Source organism: Corvus brachyrhynchos, unplaced genomic scaffold (assembly GCF_000691975.1).
Source record: "Corvus brachyrhynchos isolate BGI_N302 unplaced genomic scaffold, ASM69197v1 scaffold26, whole genome shotgun sequence".
NCBI lineage: Eukaryota > Metazoa > Chordata > Aves > Passeriformes > Corvidae > Corvus > Corvus brachyrhynchos.
This window is the reverse complement of record NW_008239324.1, coordinates 6,219,031-6,246,329: the sequence shown is the minus strand read 5'-3', so window position 1 is coordinate 6,246,329 and position 27,299 is coordinate 6,219,031. Positions and strand designations below refer to the sequence as shown.

General features: G+C 47.1%; 1 protein-coding gene across 1 annotated transcript in view; it reads left to right on the top strand.

Annotated features, from left to right (window-relative positions):
• GNAO1 (G protein subunit alpha o1) overlaps window positions 1-27,299 on the top strand; it is an 87,519-nt gene that overhangs the window by 53,221 nt on the left and 6,999 nt on the right. The window contains exons 3-5 of the mRNA XM_017740875.1: window positions 14,486-14,614; window positions 15,324-15,453; window positions 23,595-23,748. Coding sequence (XP_017596364.1) covers window positions 14,486-14,614; window positions 15,324-15,453; window positions 23,595-23,748 — 413 coding nt within the window. The remainder of the gene's footprint in view (window positions 1-14,485; window positions 14,615-15,323; window positions 15,454-23,594; window positions 23,749-27,299) is intronic.

Here is a 27,299-nt window from a genome sequence, read left to right as displayed (position 1 = left end):
ATTTCATCCCAGAAAGCATCCCAGTTTGGAAGGAAAAGTTGAAAAAGGACTTTGCTGCAGTCCAGGGAGCATGTAGCAGCACATTGGGAGCTCTGGGGCAGAGCTGCCTGCACTGGGCAGAGCCACTCCAGGCCAGGACAAGCCCTACCAAGCAGGACAGATCAGCTCTGTGTGCTCAGGATGCAGTTATCTTCCTTTCCTCCTCCTTCACAGTTTCCAATTCCTCCGTGGATCATCCCATTCCCCATCCTGCCCCTGCTCAGGGCACACCCTGTGCCAGAGTGGTGCAATTCATCAGGCCCCATGGTGCAGGAGACCTCCAAAAGCTTTTGAGTGACTGCTAGAGGTGTGCAGCTGCTGCCACTCATTTCCCCCACCCCCTCTTGGGGACCAGACAGTGCACACACATGCACCCTTCCCACTAGAAGAATGCAGCATTCCCATGCTCAGGTTAGGAGTTTTATCCAAAATCCATCTTTAAGGTTAGGAGTTAAATCCAAAACCAATCACAAGCTTAGCTAAAACTCCCTGTTTTTCAGAATTATGTATTAAGACAACCATTGGAAAATTGCTTTTATCTGCTGCTTCCTAAACCCTCTGGCTTGTACTTTAAAGCCTTTTGTCTGTGAACAGGAGAGCTGGAAAGCCCTTTTTTATTTCCTTAAGCAAATAGCCCATCTAATATCCAGCCTTGAGGGGCTTGAGAGAACAAAAATGAAGGGAAAAAAAAAAGGATGTAGCAAACATTGTGACACGACGTAAAAACACAAGATCATAGGACTCAGCAATGATGGGTTTGAAGCACCAGATCTGTGCCCATGAAGCCTCTGCTAGGAAGGCAGAGCTCCCCAGCCCCCTGGGAACCCATGGTGCCTGTCAGCCAGCAGGCCGAAGCTCCTTGTCTTGGGTCCCCAGTAGGGACAGTAACACGCTGCTGTTTATGAGCTGCTGACGTCCACGGTGGCGAGAGCAGCAGAGGCAGCAGCAGAGCAAGGCAGGAGCTGGTGGGGCTGGGCAGGCAGAGCATGGCAGTGGGGCTGGGAGAGCCCCATGGGAGCAGAGTCCCAGCACCTGGCCAAGATGGTTCTGTGGGCTGGGATTCGCTGTGTGGAGCTCAAGGCACTGATTCTTTCACAGACTAATTGATACAATAGCTCTAATTAGCCCTGGAGCGAACAGCACTTCGTGTCTTGCTTATCCAAGCCCTGTGCTGAGCCAACATTCAACCCCAAGCCATCAAGCTGCATTTTCCATGGGAAGAGGGGAAATATGGGGTCCTTTCTCCAGGACTCAGCAGCATGGCCACGTGTTTGGACATGGCCAGTGCCATGTGTGTGGCATGTAAAGGGAGTGTCTTCGGAGAAAGCTGGTACTGGGGCCATTTAGGTGCAAGTGGCGAGGGAGCTGTGCTTTTCCTTGGGATTTCAGTGCAGCCCTTTGGAGACAGGCACTCCAGGGCTGGGTCAGTGCCAGGGGTGGCCTTCCTGCCTCCTCTCTCTCTTCGAAACCTGACAAGGGGTTTGTTTGTACCTGTTTTTCCCCAGAGCACACACAAATGAGACTACCATTGATTTGGGCAGAAGAACTGAAGGCAGACAAATGTGATGCTGCCACAGCACTGCTCCATACAAGCTGGGCATGAGCCCCATCAGCATAGGGGGCCTAATACACTGCAGATAGATTTTTGACCTTTTCCTATAATTTTTTCCTAAAAAACACACTAGTTGGACTAGCTAGTGCTAGATTCATATCAGTCCATTCATCTTCACCTTTTACACTATTACAGTAAAAATAACAGAGACTGTCTATGAACTGTTGTTTCATCTTCCCCATATATGTTCCTTGCCTTCAGACCACTGACATATTGCACAGATCCAAACCCAAAACTCCTGTATTGTCAGTCCACCCAGAAAACCCTGTAAGTCCCCCACCTGCCTCTCCCCCTGCCCAGCTCAGGCTCTCAGGGTATTCCTGCAGGGGCTGTCAGGGACAGGCACACACTCACTCTGCTTTGTGGGCACAGGCTCTGGGCAGGGTTGCTTAGTTTGCTCGTGACAGCAGAAGGAGGCTGGAGAACACGAGTGAACACCCATCCTTGTGCCAAAATCCTCATGCTTACAACCTTCCCCACCTCCAATATGTTTAATGTATTTGAATGCTTGAGTGCCTGGAGAAGGGACCTCCTCAAAGGTCCCTGGGCACCCTGAGACTCTCCTGAGACTGAATTTATTAGGGAAAAAAAGAGGAGAAATGGTTCTGAGCCTAGATTTTAGGCAGCACCTACTCCATGCTGCTGAGAGGGGAAGGAAGAAATACAGGGGAGAGGGAAGCCAGGCACAAACCACACCATGAAGCCATGCCAAGGAAGTGTCAGCTCTGGTTTTGGTGGTTAGTCCAAGTCTTTTGCTGGGGATTTACAATGCACTTTGTGTCATGGTAACCCCTTCTTTACTGGGCTACATTGTCACCCCAATGCTGAGCAGCACGTTTTCTGGGACCAGCACTGAAAAGAAATTTAGTGCTCTAAAATTGCAAGCCTGGTCCATGAAACACCGTGTGAGAGCCATCACTGTAGCTCTGAAGCTTTTACAGCACTTTCAATGGTATAAATCAATCCCTCAATATTGCTGTTGGTACGTAAGGTTTGGCAATAGCATAAGAACCATTTCCAAATCCTCCTTCAGGAAAACACCAGCCAGTACATCCTACTGAGCATCATTAATGTCAGTTTAAACATTTGCAGTTAAACAGATCCACAGTGTTGCAGTCCCCAACATGAGAAATACTGCACCAGCGTGCTGAGCAGTGAGGCCAAATCTGCCATGGGCAGGAATAGGAGAAAGAAAGAGACAAGAGGTGGCTGATGCTAGTTAGCAGATGCTGAGAGCTGGGAATCCATAATGGAGTCCAGGCAAAAGCCTTTGTTCAAATTAAACTAATGTTAAAGTAACAACTTCACATGAAGAAATCCTCAGGGGGCCTTCTCGTTGAACAAAAATGCATAAACAAAGAAATGACACAAATGCAAAAGTTACAAACAAATTCAGGAAAAAAAGCTGCACATTTCTGCCCAGGAGCTCAACTACCTATACCCAGGCCAGGGGATCACACTTGGGGATGGAAGAGCCTCTTTCCCACACGTGATAAAGAGCTGCATCTCCTGATGCACAGTCTTGATCCAGTCCCACCTGCATGCAGGGCTGGCAGTGCAAGGTGTAGGATTAGCACCCTCTGTGAAGTCCCAGCGTGGGACCCCCTGGCTTGTCAGGGCATCCTGTGGTGACAGTGGGGAGCAAGCAGCTTTGCTCCATGGAAGGGGAGACCTCCTATATGAACGTATAACTCACATCAACAGGGAAAGCCTGAAGAAACATTGGACAAAATCCAGTTTCTTTCTTTCTTTACACATGCTACCTTGCCTCTGCTGCCACATGTTCCCATAACAACAGTGCCACATTACGCACCTCCGTGGTTTGGGCTGCAGTCTCCCAGCTGCTCCCTTTGTACCACGGTGTGACACGTCACGCTGGCTCCCTGCCTGTGCACGCCAGGCCTGGGCACATGGGATATGCCTGCTCCGTGGCCCCTTTCTCTGCAATGCTTCTTCTTCTTTTTCCTTACTTATGCCTTAAATCCCGTCACTCCAGTCCTCAGCCCTAGGGGCAAGTGGGTCATGCAGTGAGCATGTGAAGAAGACCCCACAAGAAAAATATTTATGGGGATGCAAAGGAAAGGGGACAAGCAACAGTGTAGATATGACCCAGATCCATCCTGCAGCCTCACCCTGTATGGACCTAAGGAGACATTCCTGGGATTCAGGAGGTTATTTCTATTTTCACTTTGCAGTGGGAGCCAAAAAACCTCTGTATTTTGAGAAGCTTCAAACATTGATTGGATACGGCTGATCCTTCCATCAGCTGGTGCAGTGCCACCAGATGAAATAAATCTTGCATGCATCTGTAATTACTGCTTAGCTTGTGTTTAAGTGCTGTGTCATTGATCTGCAGAACTCATCAAAATCCATAAAGGAATGCATGAAATTACATTGGATGGAGCAGAAAGGTACATGACAACATCCATTTTCAGCCTTGTTTGTTCACCAAAGAAAAAGAAGAAAGCATTTATTTATCTCCATTCAAATTCTTGGGTTAACTTGTGATTTAGTCATCAATTGTAACACCATTTTATCAGCTCTTTTTGTAGGGAATATATTTCTTTCTTATAGTAGGCCTTAATATAATACGTTCAGTTTCTACCAGCCTTGCAGTACCTGCCCCTAAGTGGGCAAAATCTCTATTAAAAGCATGGAAGAATATTGCTTGAGGGTTATAAAACTCAGTATGGAAAGGTCTTGTGGTCAAAGCTTCTGACTGCACTTTAGGGAACCCATAGTGACTTCCAAGTCCCACCACAGACTTCCCATCATGTCCTCAGGAAAACCATCTACCCCCTTAATACTTCTATTCCTCCTAAAGCAAGCGTGATTAATAGTATTTCCCTGCTCCAGTGGGAGGCTGGGAGGACACATCAGTCGGCTCAGAAAGAGCTGAGGTGCTCCAGCAGCAGGGAGCAGGGGCAGTGCTTTGCTAACCAGCCATCTGCTCGAGGTGCTCTCCTCCCCTCCTGCAGCCAAGCAGGAGCACACCAAAGGCATTTATTGGCAATAAAGCCCACGACTTCTGGAAGAACTCCTGATGTTTTTCAGACCTAATGTCTCTCTGGCCCAGCTCCATCCTCCCACTGGAACTGAAGTGCTCCTGGGTCAATTCAAACTTCTCCCACAAGCACTCTCCCACCAGGTACTCCTGGTCCGCCCACCTTGTTTACTGCAGCACCTTGGCCCATGGCGTGCCATAAGCATGTGTCATGAACACAGGGATAGCCCACTCCTGCAGACACCTGGGAGCGACCCAAACCTCTGTCTGGAGGATGCAGGAGCCTAACCCCAGCGGTGGGTGTGTGGTGACAGGAGACTATGGTAATAGACCTCTGAGGTTGCTTGTGCCAGTAGAAGAGGGAGAAAGGAAAAATGGGGGGCCAGAAGGTGACAGCCTTTCCTGGTGAGAACAATCAAGCTATTTTGGTATATGATAAACAAATCCTCTCCTGACAATGATTCTGTTGAACATTTTCTGAAGGGATGAGAAACGCCATGAATTTTCCCTTACGTGTCTCTGCTTCTGGATCAGCCTGGACTGAAACCAAAATGCTGCAATACCACAAGCAAAGCTGTTCTCGAAGGAGCCTCAGCCTGACAGCTGCTGAGAAGGACCAGAAAGTCCATTTGCGTAGCACAGATTTTACATGCCCAAGAGATCCACCTATGTCTGGGATAACTAAGATATTTTTAGTGTGCAGCCAAGGGTAAAATTTCCAGGTTTCGCTTTTGCTACCTATGAATCACATTTGTCCATGGCAGAGCACTGGCTGATTTTGGTACCCAGCGTTTTTGGCAGGGATGCTTAAATGACATTTGAAAGCAGAAATCCCCATAGCTTGCTAATAGATCAGGAAAATGGACAAATGAGAAAATCCAGAGATACAATTCCCACTCCATCACCAGCAGTGCATCTTCCTCAGCAGGGTGAGTGGATAAATGAGGCCCCTGATTGAAGTCAGCTCCCGACAGACCTATCCCACTCCTCGTAATTGCACCGTCATCCAGCCATGGGCATCCTCCAGCTTCTTGATACGAGAACACAGATCTCATTAAGTGATGCTTTCCTTCGCAGCGTTAGATCTAAATCCCTCACCGGTGCTATCCCTGCTGCCGACAGACACTGAGCACTACAAAACACTGCAGCTATATCTAATTTTTTTCTCCCAGCTTAGAAACGGAGATACTAATGCTGCTTCACCAACAAGTGTGTAAATAGATGTCCCAGGCCTTTGTGTACACCCTGATGAATATCTCTGGCCAGCGGCTGATCAAAAGGTTAAAGTCTGTGGGACTGGTTTCATCTGTGGTCCCAGCTGTCTGCTTTCCAGGGCTGGAGTAATTCTGAGTAATTAGCTCATTTGTCCTTGGGGCCAAATTGAATCGTCTGCTGTGCAATGCAAGGAGCACTGGGGTGAGTGATCCTTCGTGCCTGTGCTGGTGTGCTCACTGGGGGCTGTGCATGCAGCAAACTGGGTTCATTGATTTGTCTCCCTTGTTAGGGCTCAGCAGATGCTTGTGAATGCATCAGGGGCCCCACTGCAGCACGGGGCCTGCATTCTGTGAGCAAGACTCCTTCCCAGAAAAAGCCCTTCATTATCCCAAACTCCCCGGGGCTTATTTTTAGCCCCTCCTTTTCTTTCCTTCCTTCTTTTTACAGTATAGAAAACCATCAGCTCCACTGTCAGCAGGCTTATAACAGCAGTCCTGGAGCAAAGCAAAAAAAGCTTCAAGCCCACTGACTCTTGCATAAAGGTTTAGGCACAGATCCTGCTCATTTCCAGGGTTCCAGGTCCCACCATTCCTCATCCCTTTCCCAGCTCAGCTACTGTCCTTCAGAGCTGGGTGTCAGAAAGAAGCAGAGATGTAAAGCAGAGGCAAGGCTGGAGCTTTGAGCTTTCCTCTGCTTCAGCCGAAGTTCGATCAGTGCCTGCGTCTGCCCTGCTGTGCAGAGGACACCTGCGTGCAGGGCCACCAGGAGCAAAGACCTTGCACAGCCTGAGCCATGCGTCATCCCGGGCTTACGCAGAGCCACTGGACAGACACAGCCAGCCCCTGTAAAAATCCTTTGCTCATAAAACAAAGGCAAGGTTGCCTTGTGGTCAGCAGCTCTGCGCTAAACAACAATTTAAATCACAGGCTTTATATAAAACAGTGGCATTGCCCAGATGAGGACACTGCTAAAAGGGGTCTCAGCATTGTTGGTGGACTGTGGTCACGAAATGTGCCCCATGTAGCAGCACCGGGGATGTGGCATTACACTGCCTGGTTCTCCAAGAAGCATCGGATTCAGTGACCATAAAACAGATGGTCACTTGTAGAACAAGGCAGCTAAGGCTTTCTCCTTTCTCCATCTCAGGTAGGATTTGGGAGATGAGGAAAACCCCTTCCTATGTGACGAAAGGCTCCAAAGTGCTTCTGTGCAGTAATGTCTTGGTAGCAGAGTAAAGATGCTCCCCATCAGATGTTGTGGAGGTCTCAGAGATGTCTACAGAGAAACAAGTGGAGGATAGAGCGGAGAGAGGACAGCTGTTCCCATTCAAAGATTAACAAAGTTAAACTCTAACATGGCAGTTTAAAAACCAGAAAGAGCCGGTTCGTTCACAGACAGGGTAGCTGAGCTTGGAAATTCCTTGCTGCAGATGTGGTTGTTAGAAGTTTAAACTGCTGCAAAAATTGCCTAGACAAATTTCTGGAAGAAAAATCATTGAGGGGTAATAAATATAAAGATATCACACTTCTCTTTGAAACTCTGTTATCCATATGAAGTACTGGAGGCTGGGAAATCTGAATACTGCATACTTGCTCTGTATTCGTACTTTTCTCTTAACATCTGCTCTTGGACACTAGCTAAGCTAGGTGAGTCATTGGTCTGACCCAGACGCATTGTTTTTCTATTTTGTAAGGGCTCCTATATGTCAAAAAAAAAAATCTTTATCATCCCCTCTTGCATCCCATCGAATTTTCAAGCTTCAGTGCAGAAAGAGTCCACATCTCCTCTCCCAGGGCCCCTCCAAAATCCTTTCTGGGTGAGTTGCTCATGCTTGCTTTTCCTCCAAAACCCACCTCACCTCCAGCCAGAGCTCTCTGGTCACAAACTCAGACCATAACACAGTGGCCTTTAATTCCAGCAGTAAGGAGTTGGCCAAACTGCCACCTGCAAGCAAAGCCAGCCAGCACTTAGACCTGGAGACCCCTCATGTCCTCAAGTACCTTTGTTACACGGCTGCTATTTAGTGACTCTGCTCATCCACATGTGATGCTAAAAATTATTCTGGATCCAGTCATGCCTTGGAAAACTGCAAGTCTAACTAGGACAGCTAAACTCCAACCTGCTTTTATTCACTCCTCCTGCCTATCATTAGTATTAGTATCAACTTGTCAAGTTGATCTTGATGTACAAGCCCTGTACAGCCTTGCTTCGGTGCAGGGCTAAAAAAATAAAAAATGCATCTCAACTCAGCATCTTTTTTGTCAAGATTTGGCACCTTCCTTTAATGGCAGGGACCATTCCTTTAATGGCAGGACCACATCAGGGAAGAGTGATGAAAACCCCTGGGATCCAGCAAGATTCTTTCAGGAAAGTAACCCCAGTAATCCCTGAGCCTGGTGACCATCACTCCAGCTGTTAGCAGCCTACAAAGAAGCAGGCACCAGAAGTGACCTGTCACTGGTTGGATTTAGTTAGGGGAAGGAAGTTGGGGAGTTTTCATGCTGGTATCTCATCTGATTGGACCTGAGATGAGATTTATCATTAGGAGCAGCAGCAAGACAGCAGAGCTTGCCATGTAATTCATGTGATTGCCATGGAGGCAGGGCTGGCTGATGGAGGAACACAGCCAGAAACACCAAATGCATAACCCAAAGTCCAGGAGCAAATTCCCAAGACCTTCCTTCTCTAGGCTGGACTGAGAAAACACCAGATAATGTTCTTGCCCTCTTAGCTGAGTTACTTATCGTCTAAGGTCTTTTCCCTGCTTGCCATAACCCACCTGGAAATGCCTCAGGAACAGTGTGTACCACCTTCTGGCTTTTCTTAGGAGGAGAGGAGGGTTCTGCACAGTCTCTGCCTTTAGACAGGTTTGATTCCTGAAGGGACATGATGCCACTGCTTGGCAACATTTCAAGCCTTTCATAACTGATGATTATTTAAGACACCTGTGACATCACCTCTATGTGTGCTGGATGGGTGCCGGATTCTGAGAGTGGGCTGTGCTTGATTTTCCCCTTTCCCTCAAATATAACAGCAGATATGACTGTACATAGTGTCTGCAGAAAAAAACTGTGGTGCCATGACCTCTGGATACTTGCCCGGCACCAGCTGCCCTGGGCAGCCAAACCAACCCGTATCACACCTTCAGGCAGCAGTGCCCACATGGTTTTGCTCTCTGGTAGGAGATACTACAGGAGTTTACTCTGCTGTTGTAGAGCCACTACTGACACTCCCTTAAACCCAGTGCTTATCCTCTGAACGCTTACTCTACAGTCACTAAATATTAAATGGTTTTAATGCTAAATAAAGATTGAACTGTGTGTTCATCATTGAAAGAAAGGAAGAAGATGAGGTAGAAGATAAGATCAGACACAGGTAGCCTTCCGTCCATGTGCAAGGAAGGAGTGCTCAGGTAGAGCCATCTTTACCTAAGCATTTAGATTTAGATTTAGATGAGATGGATCCTACTTGTGACAACCTTGATTAAAAACTCAGCGTTTGCCAGGACACGGTGTTGGAGCTGCCCCTTGAGTGCCTCAGTACACAGAGTCCAAAATAACCCAGCAGTGACTCAGCTGCATGTGTTGACAAATGGGGATCTGCTTCCTCATCAAATACAACACAAGCCAACAAATCGAGGCTGGGGTGTCCCACACACACGGCCTTTCCTTCATGGAAGAGACATGGCCAGAACTCAGGACATCCGAGGTGGAGGAGCCACTGGGAAGATGCTGCTGTCTCCAGGCTTGCTGTCTTGAAGCTCCAGCTCCCACTCCCTGTAGACCTGCCCCAGACCAAGACCCAGCTGTGGCTGCTGCTGCACCGCAGCTCATTGAGCACTGAGGATGTGACCGTGGTATCAGCACAGTGTGACCACCTTGGGTGTGCACGGGGGGAGCTGGATGATGCAAAAAGACTGCAAAGGTGTCATGCTCAAGGCAAGGAAAAATCCAACAGACATTTAACTGTCCTATTGCCATGATGCTCAACAGACGTGAATGTCCGTCTGTGTAAGCTTTGCCGCAGGTATCCAGCCTTGACCACAGCCTCCAACCTCAGCTGCACTTCTTCATCCAAGAAAGCAGCAGTGGAGCTTTTGGCATAGGCAGCACAGTCCTGGGAGAAGGTTCCCATGGTAGCTGAGAGCCTGGGGAGGGGTCCCTGTGCACACACTGCACGAAGGCTGCTGCCACTGAGCTGTTCCTGTGGGACACCTGGACAAAAGTTCCTTTTCTCCACGCAGTGTCTCTGGCATCAACAGTGCTGCTACCAGATGCTCTTGGAAACAGCAAACGAAGGGGCAATACAACTGTGTGTAGCTATTCACTATCAGCTAGCCTGTATAGAGCTCCTGCCTTTCTTAGCCTCTGTTCAATGATCTCCTCTCCCTGTATTTGTGAATTGCCATTTCCTCTGCATTTTGCTTTTAGCAGCATAACGTAGTTGGGCTTCACCTTCCTAAGCATGGTAAACTGAGTAACTCAGAAACCTGCAATCTGCTTCAAAACAAAGCATTTAAAATAAGATATAAGCAGTAATGGAGCTACTCGGCTCAGGAGCAGAAATATATACTCACAAACCTTCTAACCTTCCTTCAGCTTTTTTTAACCCCTGCAAACCCAGGGCAAAGCAGGCTGCAAGTAAGAGCTAATGTGTCATTTCAGATATGCTTCCACTCCAGCGTGCAAACCCTGGAGCTGGGAAATGGAAGAGCTCTGATGCCAGCACCGATGACATGGAAGGGGGAGCCAAGCTCTCACTCCGCGGCCTCCAAAGTGCTCTTATTTCTGCTGGTTAAACAGATGCCAGCTTCTGAGGGGATTATGTGTCATAGAGCCTGTTGGCTGTGACAACTAATTATCTCCCACAACAGTTTGGCCTTGAGATTTTCAGCTCAAAGGGCATACCAGGAGTGCTGCATCCAGCACCATGTGTAGCAATTTGTCCCCACTTGGGTTTCCCTGTTCCCAAAGAGGTGGCACACCTGAAGTACACCATTCTCCCCCAGCTCAGGCTCACACCAGCAGGTCCTTCCAAGCAGCATGGACAGGGAGCACCAGCACTCTCTGAGATGACATCTCAGAGATACCTCCAGCAGGAACCCAGGAAAACAAGTAGCAGCTAAAATCAGCTCAGCATCCAAACAGCAGCCTGGCTGATCCTCCCATTCCCACAGCTGGGTGTTAGTGTGGCAGCCATGCCATGGCACACTCCTCCAGCTGAGCTTCACAGGCTGCACACACCGACAGGGTCCAGCTCAGCTGCAGCCGAGTGCAGGGGAAGAAATATCTGCTGCAGCCCAAATCTCTCTCTAGGGGAGAGCAGCCAAAGATTTAAACAGTTTTGGAATGCAGCCTCAAAACCAGCACTGAAAATGTTTTATAACTTCATATAAATTGATGGCTGACCCCCATCGAGACTCCCAGGAACAGATGAGAAACAGACCCAGGCAACTGAAAGAATTTAAGTCATTGAGAAATACACAGAGTGCTGGAAAAGACTAGAGATGAGGAAAGAGATGAAGAGAGGAGTTAACAGAAAAGGCAAAGGGTGTATTGGCAAGCAGGTATTGGAGCTGGAGCGCCCAGCAGCCAGGCTGGAGGCATTGGTGGGGGAGTGACATCAAGGCTCTAGACTTGCAGAGCTCAGCTCACCTGCAGCCAGAAAAGGTTGAGTACTGGGGATACTGAGTATTCTTCTGCCAGAGCACCAGTTAAGCACTGGGAAGCAGGTGCTAGAGGGCCCCCAGCTGAGGTTCCTATGGAGATATCCCAGCTGGGATCAGAAACTAGATGCTGTCAGGTAGGAGAGGGTAGATGGGATGGATCCTGCTTGGCTCTCCCCTCTCTCTGTCACTATCATCCTGCCCTCTCGAGAGGCTGGCAGGCTGCACCAGCTTCCCCAAACCTCTGATCCCCCAGAGAACTTGGGTGGAGCCAGGCACGAAAGGCTGCATCACAAGGGAAGGGAGGCAGAGCTTTCCAAGCCTCAGAGCCAGGCTGAATGCAGGATCAAATCAATCTGGAGCTGCCTTGCTGTCAGGCAGCCACAGGGAATGCTGTGTGGAAGAGCCATGGACTGGGCATTCTGTAGTGTGAGTGGGAATGCCCTGAAATCCCAGCACACAGCCCAGAGTTTAGGTGATGCTGCCATTCACCAGCAAATCATTGTGGGTCAAAGGCAGCAATTACAGTAACAAGCTTCTCCATCACTGTGCTGCTGAGAACCTGAGTCCTTTGGCTGCTTTGCAGTAGATTTCTTCATTTGCTGCACTCCCAGCATAAAAGGAGAATCTCAAAAGCAAGAATAATTAATGCAGAATGTTAAATTGAAGAGAGTTGGGTCATCAGAAAATGAAGATGGAGGAAGTGATAAAGGACTTCAGGGTACTGCTAAGAGGTGCAAGAGGAAAAGAAAGCCCCCCCCCTTACACGTCCACTTTTTAACACCACCTTGAAGTACTCTGTTCCTGAGGACAGAGGAGAGCCTGGGTCTCTGAATACCAGCACTGCAGAACTGCCTCAGTCTGCGGGGCCCTGTGAAGAGATGCAGCTGTCTCTTAAATAACAGGAGTTGACACCAGTTGTGAATAGATGAGTGATCATGGCTTCAGCCGTCACAGCCAAGGATCTGATTTCAAATGAAGCCCCATTCATGCATCCAGTGCCCATCATAGGGTTATTAAAGGAGCATCTGTCACAAAACCACAATGCCTTTAAATGCTTGAAAAAGGGCACAACAAAAATAAGCCTGGTTAGCTTATATACTTTTCTCTGGGTGACGTGATTCTTGGAATTGTTTAGCAAAAATAAATTATAAATATGATGGGTAGGGAAAATACGTGATACGAGCAGGGTGAGGTTTGTATTTGACCTCAGTGTAGAGTTTGGCTGTCTGTTTGTTGTTCCAGACTTGTGGGGTAGGCATGAGAGACAGTGGCAGGGAGTTTTGTTGGGTAGCAGAGTGCACAGCTCCAGCTCACCGGGTGTCCTGCTCTAGAGCCCTGGCTCAGAGCACTCCCTCCAGGACACAAATGGAAAGCTACTCCTGGTTTTGGATGCAGCAGGGATATCATCTCCAGGAGCAGGTCAGAGCCAAGTTCAGGCCAAAGGGGATGTGCTGTGGCAAGGCATGTGAGCTGAGGGGGGCTGGTTTAGTTACTCATCAGGACTAAATCCACACTCTGTGTTTAAAAGAAATTGCATTTAGCTAAACTGAAAGTCAAGCATAGACATCATGGCTGTCTTGAGTGAACAGCTCCAGCTCATATCATCTCACACTCACCAGCAAAATCTTACCTGAGACAACAAAATCTTTTCCTTCTCTGCAGCTGTGCGGCTCCTCTTACTACTCTTTATTCTCTGCCTGTTGCATTGGTCAAAGCTGCCATCCTCTGCCACCTAAATAGGTACCCTCCTGTCCTGCCACCAGCAGGTCACCTCCTGCCCCACTGCCTCTCTGGGTGACATCCAGGAATGGGGATCAAAGGAAAAGATCACTGTTCATGCAGACATGCTCTATTATATCCACAGTATATTGAAAGCATCTCAGTGCATTAGATTGATGCTCTCGGGGCTAGAGGTGGGCATTTATGCCCTGTAATGCTCATCAAAACCCTTTTAAGAGAAACTGGAGTGTCTGCGTGCAGCCTTAATGGTGGTGAGAAAGACTGCTGTGTGATGCAGCTCTGTGTTTATAATTTGTATTAAATTGTAATCCCAATTCCTCTTTTCTTTATAAATTGTTTTTAAAAATTGTCTTGAATGTGGATGGAAAACTGGATTGTGGTCATATGTACAAAGCTGTTGGGTTCCTCTACACAAACATTTCATGCCAAAAGACGGAACTTCCTACCACAAGTTTCAGCCTAGCGAGGCATTGCCTGTGTTCATAGATTTTAAGCCTAAAGCAGAATAAAGTTACGTTTTAAACTGTCCAAGTGCTTTAGAAAGCTAAATCTCCCCTCTGCTCCCCCAAAACCCCAGTTTATACCCTCAGATTATCACCATTTAGGTGGGGTCCTGGATTCTTTCCAAGAGCTGCATCTCCCGCAGCCCCAGCCCCATGCTGGATTTCAAACTGAAGCAGTGACTCACTTGTGCAGATTCATCTCCCTTCATCTGAGCTGACTGAAAGCAAGGCACGGCATGTCCTCCCTTCCCAGCACAGAGAGAGGTGTTTCCAAAGGGGACTCGACCTGTATGTTCTGGGAGCAAGACCTGTATGCTCCAACCTCTCATCTGAATAAACCCTTGCAGAAAAAGGTGTGTGTACAGGATCCAGCACAATGGACCGATTTGGACCCTTGTTCCTCAGGGGATAAAAATAGCAAGTTAATATTAAAACTGTGTATTTTCACAGATTGCAGTCGGGACTCACAACACACCACACTTAATTTCCTGCTTTCAGTTCCCTATCAGATTTTATGATTAGCTTACTGAGGTTTGTTTTTCCCTAGAATAGGATTTTTTTTTCCTTTAGCTACAATACATTCAGCCATGAAAAATGAGATTGGAAAAGATTAATAGGAAGCTGAAGGATTCATCTAAGATTGACAAAGATTAATGTGTGTCTTATTCTTAGCTGTTTTCTTTTCTTTTCCCTTCTTCTCATAGCTACCTAGACAGCTTAGATCGAATTGGAGCTGCAGACTACCAGCCCACGGAGCAGGATATTCTCCGAACCAGGGTCAAAACAACTGGCATCGTAGAAACCCATTTCACATTCAAAAACCTCCACTTCAGGTTAGTCTAAAACTGTACAGTAAATTTACAGAACCACTATTTATCACAGGGTTTCCCCATACTTCCTAAAGAAGAAGTTGTTAAATTGCTGGTTAATGCATGGATAGCTCCCACTGCAGAAGACACAGCATTTTGGAGAGTCAACAAAATGAAATGTTTGACAATCCTGTCTTGAAAGTCACTTCCTGTAAGATAGAAGCTCATGGCAGCTTCTTCTAACCCAAACACCTCTTTGTTGGAATGTATAATACAAGATTGACCCCCAAATCTGATCAAGCCTCATAAATGTAAAAGTATTTGGCTAGATCTTTTCTCTTAAGTGGGTCAGTCACATGTAGTTAACACAATACATTGACCCTCATGATGCCATCCAGTAGAGAGAAGAGGGCACAAAGACAGAAAGCCACACACAAACAGTATTTAGAGCATATAAAAGTCAAGAATGTGTGGTCTCCACCTCCACAGACCCTTTGGGACCCAGCACGCTGTTAAGGCTCTCCCACAAGTCCCCACATCCCTGTCTGTAACTGCTCCTCCTGGTCCTCCTCAGCTGCAGGCTCTGGAGGAGAAGACCAAACTAGGGGTGAAAGACCCACTGCTTTGTATTTGGAGCCTCCCAGGGCCCATGTGGTCAGAAAATGCCAAGAATGCTAAAGTTCCCTGGTAGCTAGGGAGGAGTGGGTGGTGATGGTCCTCCCCTGTGCTGCAGGCTCTTCGATGTCGGGGGCCAGCGATCAGAACGCAAGAAGTGGATTCACTGCTTTGAGGATGTCACAGCAATCATCTTCTGTGTCGCGCTGAGTGGCTACGACCAGGTGCTCCATGAAGACGAAACCACGGTGAGTCTAACTGGGTCTTGGAGGCCCCAACACCTCTTTATGGGATACTGTATAGCCAGCAGCTCCTCAGAGATCGCCAAATGCTCCCTGAGGTGCTACAGTAATGTGCTTTTGTCCGTCACTCCCCCTTGACTCTGAAATCCTGGGGAGATCTGTCCTCCTCCACATTTTTTGATATGAAGTCTGCGTGCCCAGGTAATGCTTCCTTATGCTGGTAAAGTCGTAGTGGTTTGCTTCTCCTTTCTAGCCAACCTGTGTTTTCAAAATGCATTACAGGACCCTATATCCAGCAAGAGGATACAGCTGGGTGGGCTTTAAAACAGGGAAGCAGTCAGGCTGTGGTGCAGAGGTGCAGGACAGCAGTGCACACCTGGGGCTCAGCCTAGGAATATAACCTATTTCTTCAGGCGACAGAAATTCATTTTCCTTAGTGAGAATGGAACTGTTTGATTCCTGAGGTAATTTGCTCTAGGAGAGATTTTATGACTTCCCACTGTGACATTAGGCTCAAAATACCATCTGGAAATAAAGCTGGTGAGGACCTGTGTTCTCCCTGGCATTAGAGTGCAATTAATACAAGTGAATTGAATACACAGAAAAGATACGGTAAGACTCAGTAGTGCATTCTGACCATTCATTCAGTATGATGGGGATACATGATTTTGGGACTAATGACAACTGTTGTGGGCACCCAGTTATATTTGTCTAATGAAAAGGAATTGAAGGCCATACTCAGTAATGGTTTCATCAGTGCCCAATCTGCAGCAGCAGCAGCAGCACGGAGGGCTCACTCCTGCCAGCTCTGTCTCTCTGAGGCTTTTTATTCTCCTGCTGGTAAAGATGTCAGGCTTGCAGAAAGCTGTGGATGAGGATGGGATCAAGGAAAAGATTGTTGTTAGGTGATGCTTTTCTTGTCCCAAAAAGACGAGGGGGACTTTGGTTTCTAGTCTCTGAGCCAGGTTTATGAGCTCTGGCAAATTCTTTGATGAAATCACCTGGTTGTTTGAATCATATCGATGCCAGAGTTCTGGGTGATATTAATATTACCAGTCACAGGACTGGTAACGGCATGAAGCTGTGTCAAGGAGAAGTTTAGGCTGGAAATTAGGAAAAGGTTCTTCACCCGGAGTGTGATCAGGCACTGAAACAGGCTCACCAGGGAAGTGGTCGTAGCACCAAGCCTGACAGAGTTCAAGAAGCATTTTGATAATGCTCTCAGGCATGTCTTGGGGTTGTTCTGTGCAGGACCAGTTGGACTTGATGGTCCTTGTGATTCTATGACCATGACTGTGTCCCTCCAGATTGATTGAGACACTCTACATCCTCTCATGTCCACTTATTTATCCCCAGTTGTCTCCTCCCCCTGACCCTGGCCTTGATATGCTCAAGGAGCTCAGCCTTGTAGGATTTACTGGGAAGGAACCAAAATCTCCTGACATGATTTGAAAAATCCAGCCATTAGCTCAACACTATAGAGCTCTGCAGCTGGGCAGCAAAATCAGCCAGGAGACACAGAAGAACACACAGGGAGAGGGCAGGTCCAGGAGACAGGGAGCAAAGCTGTGGTATGAGCAGAGAGCAAGGTGCTCTGCAGGTATAACTTGGACTGTGACACCCAAATTGTGAAGCCAAAGGCAGCTTTTAATACAGGTCGCCTTTGGGTGACCATCTACACAAGTCAGAGCCTGTGATTCAAAGCCATGGAGCACAAAATGGAATGGCCTGAATGTCAATGCCATTTTTTAAATGTCAGCCTTAACTCTGCTGCTCTGAACTAGAGGTGAGAGCATCTCTCCTGGGGAGAGCCCTGCCAGTGATTGTCCCTCACCCAGCACCACCCCGGAGCCAGCTCAGCCTCCCCCCTGAAGTGCTGCGCTGCAGAAACTGGGATTTATGCATCTCCAACTTTCCTTTTGCAGCAGGAGAGCAGCCTGGTGCAGCTCTGGCACAGCACTGACATTTGCTTGCTATTTCAGTCCCTGTTCACAACACATTTCAGGAGATGCTGAGCAACAGGAGGGCAGAGGCAGCTGCTGCTCATTTACACATTCGGCGTAAATGGGGAAAGGATTCGGCATCGCCACCACCACGCCGGCGGGACGCCCCTGCCTAACCCAAATAAACAACCCTGAGCAAGGCCAGTGCAATCAGGAAAAAAAAAGTGGTGTTGGATCTTGCCTGTCCTATTATATCCCCATCACAAATGGCAGGTGGAAAATGTGGCACCCACAGACCCTGGCCCCTCCCAGGTGAACCCCCAAGCATTTGGTCCCCTCCTTGGTAATGTGGTGCCTCTCCAAAAACCCAGCAGTAAAACAGCATCTCGTCAGTCAGCCGATTTGCTGTCTGCATCCGTCACATCTGCCGGCTTTAATGACGTCAATCAGCTTTTATTGCTTCTCACTTGGAAAACACAAAGAGGAGGCAGCTGAGAAAGTGAGCTGGATGCTGCTCCTCTAGCTTCATTTTTTAGAGTTACTTACTACAGTCCAGGCACTTCCAGCTGTGTGGATCTGCTGAAGGTTTGGGGGCTGTACAGATGTCTCCATGAGTATGAAAGGACTTGCAGAGAGCTTTCATTGCTGGCATGGCGCCATGAGAGGGAAAGATTTTTTTTGGTCCAAAAAAACCCTTCCAAAGCTGGGTGCACATAGAGAATGGCTTTTCCTCCTGCACTCAGCACCCTGTTGTCAATGAGCACAGGATTTCACAGGTGCTTTTTGCACTTCTCTAAGTCAAACCACACTTCAGGTGGAGGAAACTGCAGTTGAGATGCAGTCAGCATCACATGGACCAGGGACAGGCTCACCTTGGTAAGCTCCAGGTGGGACAAGTGTAGGGTCAGTTTGTCTCACTGAAAAAAGCTCACAAACAGGTTTATTTTGAATCCTTTCCAAAGAGCTGGTTAAACAAAGCTGGGTGAAACACTCTCTGACCTCTCCCTGCCCTTAAAATTCAAAAACAGCTCTATGCTTGTAAAGTTGTTTTGTGGGTTATTGTGCTCTTTGTTTTAAAAGACGGAGCACCCATCCTCCTGCAGCAGCTAAAACGAGACTGTTGTGTTTGAAGCTGTCCCTGCTCCTTAAGGGCAGGCTGTCTTTTATAAGGGATGTATTTTCTCTCTAATTCCCTGTCACAAAGAGCCACACAGCAGCAGTTGAGGAAAGCAAGTACTTCCCTATGTCCAGATCAGAAAGATGTAAAGAAAATAAAGAAAACTTCCTGTATCTGTGATTTTTAGGCCCATACACCCGTAAAGATCACTTTTCACAGAAACTCCCAGTGCTGCTGAATCCAACTTCTCCCATTGCTTCCAACACCTTATGCTGCTGTTGGCAGATCTAAACTGTGTCCCTGTGTGCCCAGCTTCCAGGGGAGAGGAACAAGGCATGAGAGAGATTCAGGCAGTGCCTTCATCAGTCCCATTGCTGCCAGCCAAAGCCCAAGCCAGAGCTCATGTGGCAAAACGGTACCCTCTGCCCAGCCCATCCAATGCACAAGCCACTGTCCTCAAGGTATTACACCTGTCTGTGCCTTTACCAAGTGCTTCATAAGGAGCTGCCAGGTTCTCTGCCATATTTGTACACAGTGGGAACATCCTGCTTTAACTGGCAGAACATCTCCCTGGATTATGTCTTTGCGTAACAAGGCGATTTTGTTTCATTTGTGACTTTATCTTTTTGTTTCATAAGTTGAGGTTACAGAAGGAAAAGCCCCAGCTCTGTAATCTGGGAAGAGAGAGGGGCAGTCATATCACTCAGTAAAACTAGAGAAGATGATTCACACAGGTAGATTTCCATTGTTCCTTCTAAATAGAATTCCTAATGATATTTTTTAAAAAACAGCAATGGAATGGGACCTGCTCTGGGAACTGAGACTATCCTCTATTTTTTACCTTGCAAATTCAAAGGAGTAATGGCAAGAGAGGGAGGTGTTGATGCTGCACATAGTTGCCTCTGAAGCTATTTAGGTCAACCATATCTAGCCAAGGCATCCAAGTATTGTTTGTGTCCCCGTTGCTGAGGATGGGACGGGTTGAAGGCTCTGTGCTGGTAACCCTTGGTGTGCATTAGTGTTGGCCTGTTGGTTCATCCTGCACTGTATGACCTGGTTAGTGTGCTCTCTCTGCTGTCATTGGGCAAGGAAAATGGAATTGCAGTGCTCAGGAATTGCCTCAGGAGTGACAAAGCAACCAAAGTGGCTTGGGCATCTTAGGAAATATAAGCAGGAGGGGGAATATGGAGTTGGCTGTGCATAGGATAACCATCAGTGTCCTTATAGTTTGCGTGACAGCAAGCACTTAATCACCAAGGAAAACAGAAAATATTGAATCAACTGTGTTGCAGAAATCACCAGGTCTCCTCCCATGCTCTGGTGAAAAAAAGATGGTTTTTACGAGTGTGTTTCTGCCTGGACAGAGTCTTGACCGCAGCATCCTTTCTCCCTCATGCTGAGTGAAAAGCTGTTCGCTCTTCACATCAAGTGACAGGAGCACAGTTGTGCAATGACATCTGAACTCAGCTGTGAGCAATTCTGTCTCTTGTTCTGTGCAGGAAAAGTTAACTGGACTTTGAATATGCATGGACGAGTGGTTACTCCTCTGTAACATGGGTGGTGGGGCTGCTTTTTTGTTGGGGTACAAAGTATTTGCAGACTTAAGGATTTAAATACCAATTTTGAAACAGAAAGTGACATTAAGAAATTCATGTCTGAAGAGCTCTTCCCTTAATGATAGACCCAACATAAAGTGAAAAAAGCAGCATGATAGGTCCAAAAGCAGGTGAAGTTCTTTGTGTCACTTCATCTGAAAGTATGAGGAGCAAAACCGTTAGTGCCTCCTAGCAGAGTAGGTACATCTGCCCCATCACAGCAGCACAGGTGCTCCTGAAAGGGGCCCCAGGCAAGTTCTAAGGGACTAAATTGGTCTTCCACTGTGGCTTTACTGGGAGGAGGGAGATTATTTGGGGGATTTAACTTCTCACTCCTCCTTTGGCAGCAGCCTGTCCTTTTACATATGGTACCCAGACACTGCTGCCTCATCCTCGCCTCTGCACCTGGCTCTGCCTGAGCTGTTGGAGGGCTCCTACAAACATCTATTGAACTAGTAACAGTTGGGAAGGGAAAGAAAAGGGAGATAGTGAGGATTCCTGATGCTAGCCAGCACCAGGACAGCTTGTGTCTGTGCATGGGCTCCCATAAGCCCTCTGGGACGCAACAGCATTTCCCATATGGCATCCAGGTATGACAACAGAAGCATCCATGCCTGCTCACCAGAATATTGCTCTGCACCTTTGCCAGACACAGAAAGCAATTTCTGGCTTTTGAATCATGTCATCTTCTCTTTGGTGGTGGGGAAGGAAAAGATGGATTTTAAGACCAAAACATTTCCCACGTAAATAAAAATGAGTGGGCAGAGTAGTTCATTATGTTTATTTGTCTAACTGGCAAAGCTGGAGGAAAAATCAACCTGTAGAGATCAGAAAGCCAGGTCAGACAACATTAGGAAGCTTTGAAACTTGTTTCTGGAATCTGAAAGGAATAGAGGACATTTCGTGTAACCCTCATGTTTTAGAGGGATGTTTCAGAGGTTTGTGCTGTGTGTATATGATTCTGTAATTCTATATTCTGGTTACAACTGAACACTAAGAGTCACTATTTCTTGGGAAAACAGTCTCATCTCCTAACATGCATTAATGCAAATTGATCAAACTGTGTAAGAGAAGTAGGAGGACTTCTGTAGGATCCTTACACAGTCTTAGAACTGTAGAAAAGTTGGCTTCACCTAACCATGAAGCCCAGCTGAGAAGTACTCAGCTTCTGTTTCTTAGACAAACCCAATGTCACCCATGGTGTTCCCCATGCCATGAAGAGCAGTTTCACCCCTCTGCTCTCCTCCAGGACTGTGCAGCGTGGCAGCTGTGGCACGAGGCTGCCCAGATGGCTGATGTCTGCTGCGGATGAGCTGTGGGTTTAGCCTGCAAGCAGCATTCACGTGTTTCTCCATGCTTTTATTTTAAATCAGCAAGGATGATAAAAATGTCATTTAAAATGTTCTGTGAGGGACCCTGCGTTAAAAAATGGTTAATTGTATTTGCTTTATGCTCCCCTGACCACCCTCCACTTCATTCTCTCCTCCCAAAGGCTTTGGGTACCCAAGGATCTCCTGTGCAAAACCTTTGTACACCAGGTTTCTATGTGGTTACAATTTTGGTACCACAAGTAGGAGCATTGCTCCAGGGGCTCCCACACCAGCCAGTACCAAATGGGTTAGCAAAAAACCACCCACAGACACAGGATGATCCAGATAAGCAACGTATTGCAACTGAGACCCGATGAGCAAATGCATTTTACGTTTGTACGTGATTGCGTTATCCCCGTGTGTCGATACAAACAGCGGGGAAATGCGCGGTCATTCAAGACAGAGCACAGCAAATCCCACGTGTCCTGTTTCACTCTGCGCTGGATCAGATGTTTCTTTCATCCACGGAGCCTCTTCTGTCTATATAAAACATTCAGTAGATGCTAAAGTGTATCAATGAAAAGGAATGTGTTAATCAATGAAGTGCTGGGCTAAACTGTGCTGCCAGCACAGGTGTGAAATGGAGTGGGAGCGGGGTGAAGGCCCCTGGCTGACTCATGTACCACTCCACATTCCCAAATCCAGGGCTGGGGGCAACAGGACGTGCTGCACCCACCCCAAAAAACCCTCCAGTAACAAGCCCGTGCAGCCCTGTTCTCTTCAGTATCTCTGTGGTGATAGCTGTAACCGGTTTCTTCCGTGCGCTGGCGGGTTTGGGGAGTGCTGTCCCAAGGAGATCCCGCTGGGAAAAGCCGAGGAGCCGGTCTGGTCTGTACCATGCTTTGCCTTTGATAACCCCCTGACTCTTGGGTGTGCTTCGTCCTCACCGCGCCTGCTCTCTGCACTACCCGGCTCCCGGCTGAGAGATGGCCACGCGACCGGCGTGCGCACTCCGGCGTCGGCCTCGGCGCCAAACGTCGCCAGCCTCGGCACCACCACAGCTTTTCCTCGGCCGTCTGACCTTATCTAGCCAAACAAAGGCCAAAAAATGAGCATTTGAGAGACCAACCAAATTTGGCAGGTATGAAGCTTCTCTTGAACCGAGAAAAAAAAAAAAGAAAAACCGAATTGAGAGTTGAAAGCAGCGGGGAACATGACACTTGGTTGACTTTGCCGTGAGCTCTTTCCACCACCATAAACCCATGTGGCGGACTTTGCAACTCTCTAACCGGTCTGGTTTTTTCATTCCTCTTATCTCTCTCCTTTTCTGTGTCTTTTTTTGCATGACCTATAACCAAAAAGCTGACTTCTCGCTGTGCGTGCATTTGGATGTATGGCTCTTCTGCTGGCGAGTGGCTAATCTTCTTCTAGAGGCATGAGCTAACACCAGTGGTAGCTGCCTGACTTCTAGTCTGGTTGTTCTTAAATGTTCTTTGTTATGTTTTCCTTTTTATACTATTTCTTCCCTTTTCACTTTTTTTCCTCTCTGCAAGACACTTTCTGTTGAGCCATCTTCCAAGAGAACTAAAAAAAAAAAAGAAATTTAAAAATTAAAAGCCCAACAGACAACACTAAACAAAATAACAAAACCAGGCAAAGGTCACGGCAAGGTCATTTCCAAAATTATGTCACCTTGATGTCTGCTTCCAACTCTAGATTAATTCAAGGATCTACCAGTCCTTGGTTAATGTATCCAACCAGTTGTGTGCCGCACACATTTGAGAAAGTGGAAAAAGCATTTTAGAAAAATTATTGAAAACATTTTAGAAAATCTGCATGAGCTACACCGACACATAAATCTGATCAAAGGGCAAAAATAATTCTCCATCCATGCATGGTGCATGATGATTTCTATGAGCTGGGATCCTGTAAATTAATGTTATGCAAAATCAAAACAGCTCTGTATTGTTAAATGCCCTTAAGTTACTAATTGTATGTCAGATGTTACAGGGATTGCATCTGTGTATGTATATGTTCAGCTGTATGTATACATAAATTTATTATGTATATTGTAGATTTTATTTTTTGTTGCTTTCCTCCTTAATTTAGTTGTTTTTCCTACATGTTGAAGATCCCTGGGTTACTAGCTTTGGCCTGATGTGATCTTTCCTTTCTATTGCAGAACCGCATGCACGAATCTCTGAAGCTTTTTGACAGCATCTGCAACAACAAATGGTTCACAGATACATCTATCATCCTGTTTCTAAACAAGAAGGACATATTTGAGGAGAAAATTAAGAAATCTCCACTGAGTATCTGCTTTCCTGAGTACACAGGTAATGAGAAATGTGGCTGTACAGGAGTGCTTAGCAAAGGGACCACAGAGCACTCCCCAGCCAGGCTGATGCTGTAGTGTATCGCAGGCAATGAGGCTAAAGATGCAGAGATAGAGCTCGCACTGGCTTCACTACAGGTTTTATTTCAGTAAGTGTCAAAGGATCACCCCCACCATGGTCCACTTAAAGCAGGAGGATGACTTGACCCAAGTTCTTTGCTGGCCCTTTGGCCACCACCACTGAGCAGGGTGTCCGATTTCTACGTCACTGATGGGTTTGATGCCAAACCAGCACCTGCAGGTGTGGGGCCACTGTGCACTCCCCAAACCCGTGTGCCCTGGTTCCCTGTGTCACATAGGATCATGAACTTTCTTGCAGGTCTCTCAGAAAGGTGCAGTGAGCATAAGCATTATAGATGGGTGACTGGTCTCCAAGAGATCAACACACGGATTTGTTAGGCTGTCCTCGGCTGGAGTACAGCTTTGTTCTTTCATACCCGACCATGTTCCCTTATGGCCACAACAAGAATCCTTCTGCAGATCCTGGCCACTTTCCTCACTATCAGGCACTGTGGGGCTGTAGAATCATCATGATCCTGGAAACATTAATGTCCATGCTAGATAGGGCTCTTAGCAACCTGACCTGGTCGAAGATGTTCCTGATCACTCATGGGGCATTAGATTAGATGACCTTTAAAGATCGCTTCCAACCCAAACCACTCTATGATTCCATGATCAGCCCTCCAGTGTGCAGACAGCAGGTCTCACAGCTTGGCTGCTTCAGCTCAAGCAATAAACTTTCATCACATTAGTTGAGGAGTCCCCAGTTTTGCTCTCAGATTTGCCGACATCAAGTGTCTGTACATGGAAACACTTCCAGTTAAATGCCGGTAGAAAACAAGGTGTTTCATTTTCTGGTCTACCCACACCTCCTAACCCATAGTGCAGGCAGAGGAGAGCCACAGTGAGCTGTGCCCTGAGCTTGGCTGGGGAGGAGGAGGCCTTGGTGATCTGTGGAGGTGAGAGCAGGAGCTCTGGGATGGGCAGTGTGCAAGAAGCCCCTGCTTGTGCTGCCTGCCTGGCATCTGACCCGCTAATGATGGGAATACATCACCCATGCAAAGGCTGCAGCTGCACCCTGCTGCTTCCCTCTGCATCTCGCTGGCTTCCACACACCCTCATTACCATTCCGAGATGGCACAAAAATAAACTTTTATCGTCATGAATTATTTAAACTCACCGGAGACATCCAGATGAATCAAGCCAACAGACAGAGAAGCCATTCTCTTTGTCAGGAAACACAGTTGTGAACCAGGAGCACCAAGAGTGTCACATTTCTGGGGAGGCCAACAAATTATTAACCAGAGCTTCTTATCTTTGAGCACTTGATTTTTCACTGTGAATAGACAAAAGTGATTCCTCATTGCTGCTTTGGGCTGAATGGTCTGTGGCCATGGAGCTGAATGACTCCAGCTGAATTCAGAACATCTGCAGGCTTCCTCTCTGGGGAAGATTTTGGTGTTTGTCACTACCAGCACATTTCAGCCATCTACTCATCTGCTTGGTCCAGACAGAACCAACATAGTCCCGACACATTTGTCTGAAAAGATCTAATCATGGAAATTTCAGTCTTTACAGCTGAAAGCTCACAATAATGCCTACCCCAAATTTTCCTGGTTGTAAATTAGATTGCTGCTTTTGGATGGTTTGTAGGGAAGCTCATCACCATCTTCTTTACAGCAGTGCTTCTGTATGCTGGATGGTTTCTGTCATGTCCTCTTCCCTTTCCTTTTTTCAGTGAAGCAAACCTTCACCTCTCACTCCTTCCTGATGACATTTTGTGCACCTGGTTTTGTGGATCTTCACTGTTGTCTCCCAGAAACCTCACTCTGAAATACCATTTTTACAGAACCCCTGATGTCAGAGAGACTAGAACAAGAAGGAATGTGATTTTAGATATTCCTTCCCAAGCTATCCCAGCCCAAGAGAGTTCAGTGGGGGAGGCAGACCCTCGTACACACGTAGCTAAGCTCTTGGCTGATTAAACAGAGGAAAACAAAGCGTCTGTCTGGAGCACTTCAGCCACAAGTGAACCAAACCAATCTTCCCCAAGTCTCAGGGGACCTTAAAGGTGCTCTAAATTCCTGCAAGATGCTTTTTGGAAGCTGGGAGTTCTCACAATGCCAGAGACCCTCAACGGATCTCCTGTCTCTCTTGTGCCATCAGAGAGGGCAGGAAGTCTGACTGCTGAAAGTCGTTTAAATGATCCAACAGCGATCTGAGGTAAGGAGTATCTCACCCCCAGGTATTCCAGCAATGCTCTTACAAGTTAGCTGTGCTAACATTCAGCCCAGGCTTTAGACCCAAGCACACACTTCAGCCTGCTTGCCCCTGCTTTGCTGGCCACAGCTCACAGGATGAAGCCCTCGTGGCCTCATGAAAAAGCAACATTATTAGAATGTTGCCCTGGAGTTAGAAAGAATTATTTGATAAAAGCCTATAAACTGAACAAGCAGACTTTCAACATCATAAGTAGGTTCCACAAAATGCTTTTAATGAAATGAAATTTCTGATGTCCATTAGTTCTGCTGACAGGGAATTATTAGAAGACTGCATCCACAAATTTGCCTGCTGTTTGCTGGAGCAGTGTTTCCATCCCCTTAATTCACTCATGCTTTTAACTAATCCACAATACTTAGTAAAGCAGCAGCAGAATCCACGGCTTTTTTTAAACCAAGCTGGCATTAGTGACTCCCTGCTCTCCTAAACAGAATCGAGCATCTAAATCCTCATGTCTCTGAACAACCAACTTCCTGTTCATAAAATACCCTCCTGGTTGTGCTCGGCATGTGGAACCATTCACAGATTCTTTACACAGCTCTTCATGCAAGAATCTGCTCCCAGAACAAACTTGGCTTCCCTTACTTCAGGCATGTTCTCAAGTCCCATGGTCTTCATGAACTCGTGTCTTCAACTAGCAGTGCATGTGTGTGCATGTGGGATTTCCCCGAGCAGCTGCCTTCCACCACAGCACATCTCCAGTAAGCTTCTCTCTAGCAAATAACAGCATTTCCCATCAGTAAAGCATCATGGAAGGAAAGGGACCCAAAAGCAGTAGCAGTGTTACTGTTGTGGAGCCTTTTGGGGGTCAGGCAGTGCCTGGCAGTGCTGGGAACTTCACTCCAGGCCAGCCAGAGCCTTCATCACCCTTAAGCAGGTGCCCAAGTGGAGCCATGTGTGTGAGCAGGGTCAGAGCTGGCCAGAGGAGAAAGAATCTACTCATTTGCATGACTCATTCTAAGCTTTTTTTAATACAAAATTTGAGGGTTAATGAGGTTTGGCACAGATATCTCTATATATCAAAAAAAGAAACTCCTCACAGTGTGATTTTAGCCATGGCTCTAGCAAAGAGTACTGCAATCCTAATTCCTAAAAAAAAAGGACATTCTTTATCAGCCTTTTTTTGGGTTTGGTTGGGGTTTTTTTTGAGAAAAGCCCACTTTGCCCTGTAAGAGAGGCTGGATCTTTTCATGTCTCTTTCTCTTAATGATT